The 12533-nt window shown below is 41.4% G+C and overlaps 1 protein-coding gene across 1 annotated transcript in view; it reads left to right on the top strand.

The window, feature by feature from the left end:
* Positions 1 to 12533, top strand: part of UQCRB (ubiquinol-cytochrome c reductase binding protein) — a 62935-nt gene that overhangs the window by 14654 nt on the left and 35748 nt on the right. The window contains exon 2 of the mRNA XM_086966031.1: positions 826 to 897. Within this exon, the coding sequence (XP_086822157.1) occupies positions 826 to 897 (72 nt within the window). The remainder of the gene's footprint in view (positions 1 to 825; positions 898 to 12533) is intronic.

The raw sequence follows: 12533 nt of genomic DNA, 5'->3' as shown, positions 1-12533 counted from the left end.
ACTTAGTGGCTTCCTTGGAGTTGGCCAATCAGACTTTAATAACTTGTAGTCTGAGGGCCCAGCACGACATGTCAGCCTTTGACCTATATTATACCCCAGGGAAAATCTCAAGATGGTCTAGTAACCGTGGGAACTCGTGCAGCAGATGTGGCATCGTGGCTGCTGACACGATCCATATGTTCTTCTCCTGTCCCGAACTGTCCGAATATCTACAAGATATTGAATCATTTTTATTCCAGGTTACTGGTAAAGAACTGATGTTAACACTTACTTTAGTGATCTTGTGGGTCGATCAGACGCAAAATTCTGCAGGGCGGAACAAAGATGAAGGTTTCCTGTTTATTGCTATGTCTATTCTAAGAGCGGGTATAACTTACCAATGGATCAGTCCTGACTCCCCCCACATTCATAAATTGGAGGGTTCGACTGCTGGCCGCAGAACATGGAATTAGCTGTATATAGACTAAAAGGACGTAGAAGATGTGAAAGGGGTCGGAAAATCTGGGGTCCAATTACGGAATAGATTGGATGAATCCCCTTTTGATCTGCCGCTTCATTCTGTGTTTCTTTTTTTTCTCTTTGGGATATTTGGTATTATTGTTTTGACAGTCTCAACCTATGTTTTACAATAACTTCTGTAGGTAGGAAGTATTTAAAATAAAAAGTTAAAAAAAAAAAGAAATAACAAATTAAACTGATATTAGCTGTCAGCTGTTTTAGTTTTGTGAGTAATTCAAGATATATATTTTTGGCATGAATGAAAATTATGCAGTTACTTACACTTTTATATTGCAAACACATTGTAAAAAAATATTATTTTTACAGTTGCAGCTACCGGCCGTTTGTTTGAAAGCATTTGCAAATGGTATTACAATGCAGCAGGTTTCAACAAGCTTGGTAAGCATATAGTTACATATATTGGTTTTTTTGGTTGTTGAACTGCCCTGTTTTAGTGAAACAAGTATTGTAAACATTGTCCTTAAAATTTTGTAATGGGACCACGACGTGAGAATTTGTTTATTGCCAAGCTTATTTACATCATTTGTTTCTGGGAAGAATATGCAAATATTCAGATTATTTGTTTCAGTGCATAATTCACCATCAACCGCGTCATTCCTAAACAAAAGCTACTGAATGATGATGATTAACAACATTATTTATGAGCACTGAGTGGGAGGTTGGGAAGGTAAGTGGCACATCGGGTTATTATTGTTGCTTACCAAGATTTCCATAGTGTCTCTTCCACTGACATTTTCAGAGAACTTTCAAGAATAGTCAATGACTTGTAATAGATGTAAGTAGTTAACCGTAGCTACCACAATAAAACATTTTGCGGATTGGTTTAAAAATCGAACTTGACAGTTAAAATTCCAAAAGGGAAAACAAAAGCAATTGTTTTATCTTAGGTTGTTAGCCATTCGCTAACATGGAGGATACGGAGCACATACACCTTACAGTGAAGGCATTGTGGTATTCAGTAATGTACGGCGCAAGCCTGCAGGCTGTGTCCTAGTCTTACTGAGTAAATTTTACAAAAACAAGGGGCCCCAAATTAGTCAGCAGGGACCTCGGGGAACATACTTTGTACATGCAACATTGGTCCCATGCATACAGGAGAGTTGAGAGAAATAAAATATAGACAGAGTCAATCTATATTAAGAGTGACATGTCCAGCCGGACAGTGGTCTTTCAAAGTTTACTCAATTTACACGTATTTATACCACAAAGAGTACCTTCACAAGTCAGCCAGTGTGGAACACAAGCCTGTGCCCAGCACTTACAGAACGGGTACAGAAGGTGGGTATAGAGAGTAAAGAAGGGCTTTATAAGGCAAAGTACGTTTTTCTGTCATAAATGCAATTGTACAGAATATTTCAACAAAGCACCATTAACACACATAGTAATCACGTTTTAGCATTTGGTGCTTAAAAGGTCGACGGCGTTTCGGACCCCTAGTAAATCACGGGGACCATCATCAGGACGTTTCAGTGAAAGCCTTAACAATAATTTAGCCTCTAAATGCCAGTGATCCTCAATAGGAAGCGGCGGTGGAGAGTTGGGGATGAGCGCCCGCAATCAGGCGTAAGGTACCGCGGTACACGTTGGTATCCGTCGGAGCCAGGGGAACCGGGTGAGTCGGTTGGCAATAGTGCTCCCTGGCGTCTAGCCTTAACATAAATTATTGTTAAGGCTTTCACTGAAATGTCCTGATGATGGTCCCCGTGATTTACTAGGGTCCGAAACGCCGTCGACCTTTTAAGCACCAAATGCTAAAACGTGATTACTAAGTGTGTTAATGGTGCTTTGTTGAAATATTCTGTACAATTGCATTTATGACAGAAAAACGTGCTTTTCCTTAAAAAGCCCTTCTTTACTCTCTATACCCACCTTCTGTACCCGTTCTGTAAGTGCTGGGCACAGGCTTGTGTTCCACACTGGCTGACTTGTGGAAGGTACTCTTTGTGGTATAACTACGTGTAATTTGAGTAAACTTTGAAAGACAACTGTCCGGCTGGACATGTCACTCTTAATATAGATTGACTCTGTCTATATTTTACTAGTTTACTGAGACTTAGTGCATGTGAACTCGTGCCAGCCTTGGATAAGCTCTGGTCAACACCATTATACTTGGAGGCTGTGCCTCATGAGGACGGTGGGCCAGAGCACAAGAAACTCTTGGCAGCTGCTTAAGTATTTCATTAAAAGACTCAAAAATGCTCACAGTGAAATGCAAATGCATTTTTTTGTGCAGAATACAAGATTAACCACATCATCGCTGAATGAAGATAATGGTTAAGAACAGTATTCACAGCATACGTCAACTCTTCTGGTGTTCTAAAACATCAAGAACCTTTAACAATTTTGAAAGGAGAGCATTAATTTGTTCATGATATGACAGATAAGTGATTGTAAACTATCTGATTACCTCACCATGAGGTAGACATCTAATGTCCTAGGTTATAAGCCGTATTGAGTAGACGTGCGTGACAAAGTTAAAATGCACATGTATATCCTGTCACAGAAATATGCAGATTAATTTAATCCTGTCCAAAAATATGAAAAGTGGAAAATGAAATGCGCATTGCATCGTAAAAGGAAGGGAGTTAAGGTGCAAAATGATGATTTTCATCGGGTGTAATTAGATCCCTGGTAGTTAGCATTGTAGGCAAAGATCATTTATCTGGTCTGTGAACTCTCTCTACTCAGACTTCTTCTTCTTTGGATCTTATATCTACTCTCAACACCAGGGGGGCAGAGAGATAACCATACTGGTTGCAAGGGGACACGAGGGGGAAAATGGAACGTGCAAGAACGAAGATAAGAAGATGTAACAATTGTAGAATGGACTGTCAAGAGCCAAACTAATTTAAGCCAATGTAGACAATGCTTGACAACCACCCCCCTCCCCCCCGTGCTTTCTTCCTCTCTTTCTTTTCCCCATGTGTTCCACCCAGTACCATGTAAATGTGCTCTTAATTTTCAATAAAAAATTACTGAAATCAAAAAAAATCTCAAGTTACTGGTTTGCTGTTAAAAAGTCTCGAGCTTCAGAGGAGGTAGCTATGTAGACTCTGAATGGAGACACATGGACATCGAAAGAATTCCCCTTACAGATTTTTCAGTTTTCAGTGATATTACTGGTTGATGACAAGCTAGTGAAAGTAATAATGGTTTCAAAACTTAAACGATGGATGGTGTCTGATAAGGTGCAATGCTGTGAGTTGTGTCCGCAGACGCTTCTGACAAAGCTGGAGAAATTGGAGAAAATATCGTGGCCCAGCCCCCTTTGACATAGACACTGATACAGATACACGAACAACTGTCTCTCATTAGGCTGACAAGACGTTTGACAAAGTCTTTACCTCCATCACGGTGCATAATGATAGGAGATGCCAGTAAAATGTGGTTAATAGGCAGAACCTCACTGTCACTCAAGGGAAGATTAAGCATAAGCTGAGAATCAGAGGTGTGTCAAGTGAAGATTGATTTCACAATTGGTATTTGTAGTTTCCTAGATTTGAAGGCGTAGAAACGTTCTCTACAAAGGTTAATCAATGCAAGTATACTTTGCGACCAGTTAGTAGATATCATGTTTTCGGATTGGAAGCAGTCCTATTCTAAGAAACTGCAGCAGTAAGTAAGAACACAACAGCATCCATTCGTAGGAATGGTGTGATAGCAGGCAATTGACTGGATTTGAGGGTCTTGAATGTTGAGCTTACGCCACTAAACACTGACTTGGATGCATTGTTGTTCCATTGCCAATATTTTCTACAATTACTAGAGACTACTGTAATATGAAAGTCCCAACATAAGAAAAATCCAGAAAATATATTTGAAATACAGCATTGGGCCTGCTGAAATTTTTGTAGCTGATTCAGCATATTAGCATAGAGTAAATATAGAGGCGCTATGAGGATAATTTCTCTTGGTCAACAGCCATCAGAGTTTCATGAGTTCATCAAAATGCATGCTGTTTAAATCAATATTAGGCAAACGTGGATGTTGCTGTTTAAACCGAAGGTGAAAAAAACTTTATCCCACAACACCGGGTGTATCTTCAAATAGTGAAACTATTATGGCAGACTAAAAAATGGCATAGATCGTGCTGGATGAATTGTCTCAGAAGAAATAACCCGGAGTTAAACTTGAAACCAGTAAAACTAAGTATAAATGTTTTTCTCCCCTGTTGACGGCATTTAAACTGGAAGCTCGTCATACACAAAACGAAGTAGAGAAGTGCCATTAATATTGACACCAAACAATTCTCTATTAAACATAAAATACTTTATGAAGAAAAGGCAAGTGCTCAATGTTTTATTATGTTTTTATTCAAAAAGTGAAAAATGTTTGCCACTATTAAAGAACAACTGATTTTTCCTGTTACATGATCCGAAACCCAGCTAGTAGTAGCCGTTACTGAGCCATCTGTTGGGCAAGCTCCATTTTATAAATATGCAGGAATTGTATTCTCTCTCCATCTGTACACTTACCTATCTTACCAGTATTAGTTATTTATCATAATCTATTACTTGCTTTTCACTGGTATTATATTAAATATTCAGGGACTGTCCTTTGATAGAAACCATCCACGGATCCAAAATATTTGGTAAACAACAAAAGTTTGATTCTTTTTAGTCTTTGTTCTTGCCAGGAGTGAGCACTTAACAGCTCTCCTTTGAGCGTTTGATGATCTGGGGATGAAGGAGCATGACGGTTGTAATACTCGATTTTATTACCGGCAGCTTTCTTTTTTTTCTCACCCTCCTACCACCATTATATGCAAATAATAGACCTGTCAGCCAATCTGTACCTCCGCAGACTTTTGCGATATTTCCATAGTTCCTGCGCTTGTGCCCTTCCAGTATCCTGGCTGCACGGACCACGCAGGTGTAATCCTTGGACAGAAAGGGGTTACACACTTATGCCTCATCCCAGTTCTGGAAGGCCACCCATATCTTAGATTGTTTATTGGACTCCAGTTCGGTATCTATTTTTGCCGTTCTTCTTACTGCTCGTAACCAGTCCATCCCTTGTGGTGGGAGGGTTCAGTCAATTTCTTGCAAATTTCCCGCGTAGCGAGACGAATTAGATAGAATAGCAAGGCCTGTTTATCTCCAGTAATGTCATTACATAGCTGATCTACTACCCCCAGCAATACTAATAAGAGGCTAATTTCGATATTTGTCTCAAGAATTTCATTAATTATCTTTCCACCCGCAGACCAATACTCCTCTAACTGAGGGCATACCAAAAACATATGCTTATCATTAGCACTTATCTCACCACACCTGTGACATTTGGGTGGGACACCCGTTACGAACTTCGCCAGTATTTGTGGCGTCCAATATAATCTATTTGCCGTGAAAAAATGATTCCTCTTCAAATTCGATGGTTTGACTACTTTATACAGTAACTTAAACGGAGCTGCCATACTTTTTGTGCGTCAGGAGTCTGCAACCCTTCGTCCCATATTTCGTAGGGGGCTTTGATTTTTTTCCTCCTCTGAGTCAATAGTGTGTGATACATCCACTTGTTTCCTCCTTTTACCATGGTTTCGTTCTTTAATTTTTTTTCAAACTCCCAAGGACTCTTAATCTCACATCTATTTGCTTCCCCCCCACGATTTTAGCTGAAGAAATTTAAACCGAGACCGAGATTCCCCCCTGTCTTTCTCGATAATACTTCCCATGGGACCACTTCATTCATCACTATCAAGTCCCCCAAACCTCTATACCTGCCCTCCTAAATGGAATGCTCAATTGGTCCTGCAGACATTTGGGTGTACCAGGTGAGTCCCATATTGGGGCCTCTCCTGAGTAGTTTTTGATTCCTAATATATTCCTGATGTTCTCCCACAAAATCAAAGCTGCCTTCAATATCTTTAATTTTACTTTTTTGAAAAATTTCTTAGCGCCATACTTAAACAAAAATCTTTTCCTTACCCACTCTTTAATCATCTTCCCACACAAACCTCCCCACACCCTGTGCCCTTTTGTGTGTGATAAAATCCTACAGTTTTTGAACTGGAATGCCATACAGTATAATTTCACGTCTGGTAGTGCAAGCCCTCTTTCTGCCAATCTTTGCCTAAGTTTATTTCAAGACATACGTGCTCCCCTATCTGCCCAAACAAACTACCCAATTTACCCTGTACTTCATCTATTAGCTTACTTGGAAACGTTAAAGGTATACTATTAAAAAGAAATGTAGATTTTGGCAGGATGACCATTTTGATCAAGTTGACCCTTCCATATATCTTCAGTGGGAGATTCTTCCACTTAGCTAAGGTTTTTTCAGTTTCCTTTCTAACTCTTTCTAAATTATGCTGTAAGACATCCTGTACTGCATTGAGAATGTTAATACCTAGTTATCTAATCCCTCTCTGTACACTCCCCCTCCAATCCGGAACATTCCAACTCATAATCCATTTTTTTTCTCTGTTTATCAAGTACCCCGACAGGGCCCCAAAATCATCCGCCAATTGCTCAACCCTTGGGATCGTAATAGACTGGTCTGTTGTATAGATGATTAGATCATCTGCGTAAAGTGAGATTTTTTTCCGAAGTTTTCTATACGGAAGGCCTTCACCTGATTGTCATGACGGAGCATTTGGGCAAATGGCTCGATTATATAAATTGAATAACAGAGGTGAAATTGGACAACCCTGTCGTGTCTCTCTTGTGATCATAAAACTCTTAGTAAGGGCTCCATTTAAGAGGATCCTAGCTGTAGAGCGGTTATACAATGTTTTTAATGTAATTATAAAGTGTGACCCAAACCCCATTACCGACCGCTTTCAACTGACCTATCATCCTAGGGTTACATGGAATTGACTAACTCATAAATTCAGAAGGATCAACAGTAAATCCACCACCAGGAATGCAACTCTTGATGTGGAAAGTAAGGATTTGAGAGGATTTAGCAGCTCTTTCTATCTTTTTTGCTCTTCTTCCTGTAGATAGCCAGTATGTAAAGCTGCAATTACTAGTTGAATTGCTTAATGCATATCTCATTCTAAAACCCACACTCTTCATGTAGTGCCAAATTTTTGACCACAACCTAGGCAGCCGGCACGTTTTCCAGAGACTGATGTCAACCTCAGACATCTGGTGAACACAGAAGTCTCTCCTCATGCATTTTTCCAGGCTTTAGTCCATGGAGACATCACTGGGTATGATGCATCTTTGGGCCTGAAAGCTACTGCAATACTTACATCCAGGATCCCCATCCATACTTAATTGATTTCCTTCCAAACCGTTTCTTTGAAATCTGTCCTCACAATATATGCTGGAGGGAGGGTAGGGAGAAGAAAAAATAAAATGTGACTTTCATTGTGAACAGCAATTTGTGTGAATCACTTCTCTAAATTGCACAGTGCTCCAATCTTATTGTCACCTAATAACTTGTGCAACTATGGTTGACTTGTTTCTAATGTGCAGAAGATACTTGATGTAGTAGTCAGAGAGGGGTGGTAGTTCTCCAGATATAAGCAACAAGTTCAGCCTTGTCATATTCAGCAGTACCACTATAAATAAGCTGTGAATTCAAAGAACATGGCTGAAGAAATATCTGAATCTGCATAAAAGCACAGTTTTGTGAACTAGTACACTGTCTTGAGATGTACATAGTCATTTATATCTACACTTCATTCAGTCTTCCCTAAGTATTAGCAGTAGATCAATCTAACCTTGTAAAAAATAACATACAGGTTTCTTTTTGTTTCCAAAATAATTGTTGTTTTTTAAATATTTGTATTTGATTTTGTGAAGTATAACAGGGGCACAAACCAATGCCCAACACAAAGCTGAAGTCCATCATCGCACCAAATTATTTGCCATCCATTAATACAGTGACTGGAGGAAACAGTTGAAACCCTGCAGTAAATCGACCAATACAATGAATTAGATAGCTTGGATTAGTGATCCTGAGACAGAGGCATATCATCAACATATTGTGTATCGAGACCATAGCAATCAATACAGCTACCACACACTTTGCTGAATTTGCGTGGACAGCCCCAACTCTTGTAGGTAACTCTTTTCACAGCCATGTATAGGTCCATGCCTGTTTTACATTTTGACATTGTAAGTGTATCAGGGGCACCCCAATGTTTGGCCAGATCTCACTTTGCAATCACTAGTCCCAGGTTACAGAATACTACTTTCATCCATGGGAGATCTGTCATTGGGTATGCCAAGGAGCACAAACTTAGAATCAGCGGGTATAGTCGTCCCAACCACCTTGCCCAGTTCTAGGAGTATTTTGTGCCAGTATGTGTGTATGACAGGACAGGTCCACAGTCTCCACACGGCTCTCTGCATCGTAAACATTCCCTAGCAGTTGCCCTTCCCATTAATGTGAAGCAGAGTTCAGTCATAATTAGAGCTCCCGGTTTTATGGTGTGTTTTTTTTTTTTTTTTTTTTACATTTCCATCAGTATTTTTCCATATTTATTTTTTGTTCATTTTTTCTGTATTTATCTATATTTATTTGGGGTTTGGTGGAATAATTAAGCAGAAATTAGTATATTTCCACTTTTATATAACCGATAAATATGCACTCATGCTTGAATGCCTGCCAGGTTTCAATGCTGTGAACACAAGCAGAAGATAAATCAATGCACTTATGTGAAAATATGCACAATTCAGTATCAACCTTCTACTAAAATTCCTTTAAAAAAAATCTTTACCTATCAATTCACACAGCTATTGGCCTGGCAGTCATGGCAGACAGTATTTAGAATTTCTCCAAAAGCAACCCAATTTATATTTTTATCCACATTTAAAAATAAATGCAGACAAAATAAATGTTTTTGGTCTGTATTAATCTCTGAAAACCAGTAAAAACGGGAAACAGGTAGCCTTAGTCATAATGGATCCGGTGTAAAATGTTAAACTGGATAAACCTCAGCCTGTATTTTATCGCCACCACCTGTGGAAACATTACTGCAGAGTCCCAGTCCAGATCATCCAGTTCTCACTTCAGTCACCCACCTGTTTCTAAGTTTCCGAAGTGTCAGGCATATTATTGCTAATGGTTTAAACGGTGGAGAACGCTTTTTCTGTTATTTCCTTCGTCAGAAGTCTACCCTCTAGTGGTGAGTGTTCTGGAGGAGCTTTGGGAATATTACCCACTCTCCAGGCATGAGTGAGTTGCAAGTGTCTATAGCTTTGTTTCACTAAGTTAGAAATCTCTCTGGAGGGATGAGAAAGGCATGACGGTTCCTTCTTCAAGTAGATCTCCCACCATGGATATGCCAATACGTCCTCAGGCCTCATATCCTCTGTTTCCCAATTTCCTTAAGGAACACTTCCGTCCACAATGGGGTTTCCTGAGTGACCCTGCGTACTCACCCCAGACATTTAGTGGTCTTATGCCATGCCTCGATAGCTACTTGAGTGGCCGGGAGCAGGTTTCTCGTTCCATTCCCTCCATAGTGATAGTGATGGTAAGGGCGTATATAAAAGTGTGTGCTTTCCAATGCGTGAGTGGGATAGTCTCCATCTAGGTGGCTCCAATCATTTATAGCAATCATGTGTAAGGCCCAGTAGTAGGCCCGGAGATTTGGGAGGGCTATCCCACCAGTCTAGGAATTGTGCTGTAATGTATGCAATGCTGTCCTTGGGTGGGCATTCCACAATAATTTCCAAAGTAGATCGTCCATTTTGACGGATATGTCGTCCGGATTTTTGTAGTAGGTGTTTTGTTGAGCATATAGCGGGTTCGGAAGAGTGATCATTTTGCAAAGCACGTTCCTATCTAGTATGGTAAGGGGGAGCATTGTCCAACGGTCTGCATCTGTATGGAAATCCGCCAGTACTTTCCTAACATTGTTGTACATGGATTTTCCTTGTTCGAGAGTGGCCTTTATCCCCAAATACTGAAATATCTCTTGCGTTGCCCAGTGAGGCCCGTCTGATTACACGAACCCCCGGCGGGGACTATAACTGATTTACTCAATTTTATCGTATAGCCAGAGTAAGGCCCATATCGCTCAAAGACCTGGAAGACTGTCGGAAGCGATCTCTAGTTGGGCCAAATACCACAGGATCTCATCCACGTATAAGGATATTTTTTCTACTGGAATCGGGGACCCATTTACCTGAAGTCCTTTGTCGGGGTGTTAGCGCACCAAACATGCCAGTGGTTCCAGGGTCAAGGCGAACTGAGGGGAGACAGGGGTCAACCTTGTCTGTTTCCCCTCCTGATAGGAAACTCTGTAGATAGGATGCTGTGGACTCTTATGGCCTCTATAGGCTCATTATAAAGCAAGTTAATCCAGGACAGGAACAATGGACCAAACCCCATACTCTTCATTTGTGTTATAAAAGGCCATTGTACCGCGTTAAGAGAGACAAATATATGAGGGTCTTGTTTCGACTGGACCTCTGCCATCCAGTTATGGAGTCTGTGGAGGTTACCCCTGGTGAAACCAGATTGGTCTTTATGGATCAAGGGGGAGATAATTCGCACAAGCCGAGTGGCTAGGAAAGTGGCCAGCACTTTCATTTCTATTTTGGGCAGCGAGATTGGCTGATAAGAGTCACATTCAGTAGATGGCTTACCGGTTTTATGTATAACAGCTATCTTGGCTTTGCGTAGATCTAGGGTGAGAATTTCTTCCTCTTAGGCTGTCTTGAATCATTTTAATAGGAGGGAAGCCAGTATGTCAACTTGTTTTTGAAAATTTCTGCCAGTAGACTATTGAGTCCCGGTGTTATACCTTGAGTTGAACTTGGACTCTGCTGCCTGTACCTCCGTAAGAGTGAGGCCCGTCTCCAATGTCTCACGGCCTTAGCCAGATAGGGCAGGCAGATCTACTGTATTAAAATATTCTGATATCTAGTTATTTGCTAATGGGTATTCTTTGTAATGGTCTCCATAGAATTTCGCAAATTCCGATGCTACTCCCTGATCTGTGCAAAAGGAACAAATGATGGATGAATTGCTGAACAATCCAACAAACATTCACCCCAGTCACAAAGATCTGGGTTTAATCCACTGTTCTTTTGCCCACTACACCACCTCAGTTTGGACCCAGCCTTATACAAATCGGTCTTGATCCTGTTACTCATGGGAATAGTCCAGCCCAAACTTCCAAGACAGATTCTCCCTGGACCGGAAACAAGCATCCTGGGACTGGTTTCGGGGCATCACCCCATATCAGCCAGGTTAGCTTGAATGCAGTAAGCATGGGACCCACATCTGGGCATACCCATCCCACTTGGCAGTTTGGGATGGACTGAAGTGATTCTTTTTCTTTGACCATGTAGAACGAGTAGGATGGACGGCATCACGTCGGCAGGGAAACCCGGTGTTAAGCGCTGTCGTCAAGGAGGGGTTCCCACACCTTCTAGTCAGGATGTATAGATTTTGCTTTGTTAATAGGGCGCAGGGGCCATCAGTGTCCGTAGATTCCCCCAGCGCTAAACCCGTGTATTAGTGGTTGGCAGAGTACCTCACCCAATTCGCGCTAACGTCCAGTCTATTATCTGCTAGTCCTAGAGAGTTCCCATTATGCATAGCTCTTGGGTTACTAAATAGACCTGGGTGTGCATGGCTCTGTTACCACGCAGGGTGCACTACACCAGTGTCTATTGGTTCCGCATAAGGTTCAATTCTTTGTGTAGCATTCCCAGGTTTGACAAAATGGCACTGTCATATAGTGTTTCAGCATACCTCTGAGTGATTTCTGCTTTTCCGTCTCCTGTACTCTCATGTGCTCTTACTTCTGCCACTGTATGTGTCCTGCCATGCAAGAGCCAAACTTTTCCACTGCAGCATCGCGACTTCACCTCTCTTCTCCTGACACCCCCAGTGGGTTCGGACCACAGGTTCCTAGACTTCCCCATGCGCTGCGTGCAGCCTAGCAGTGCTGATTTCGGGCCCTCTACCCCCTCCCATCCATGAGGCCTCAAGCACAAGCAATAAGGGGTGGAAGACAGAAGAAGGGGCCATCCACAGGAGCCCTGTGCCGAGCTGTGGTGTCCGCCATCCCTCGCCTGCGGGCTCCGCCATGCATAGCTGCT

Source organism: Lissotriton vulgaris, chromosome 4_1 (genome assembly GCF_964263255.1).
Source record: "Lissotriton vulgaris chromosome 4_1, aLisVul1.2, whole genome shotgun sequence".
NCBI lineage: Eukaryota > Metazoa > Chordata > Amphibia > Caudata > Salamandridae > Lissotriton > Lissotriton vulgaris.
Note: the sequence above shows the minus strand (reverse complement) of the source record. Positions and strands in the feature narration are given on the sequence as shown.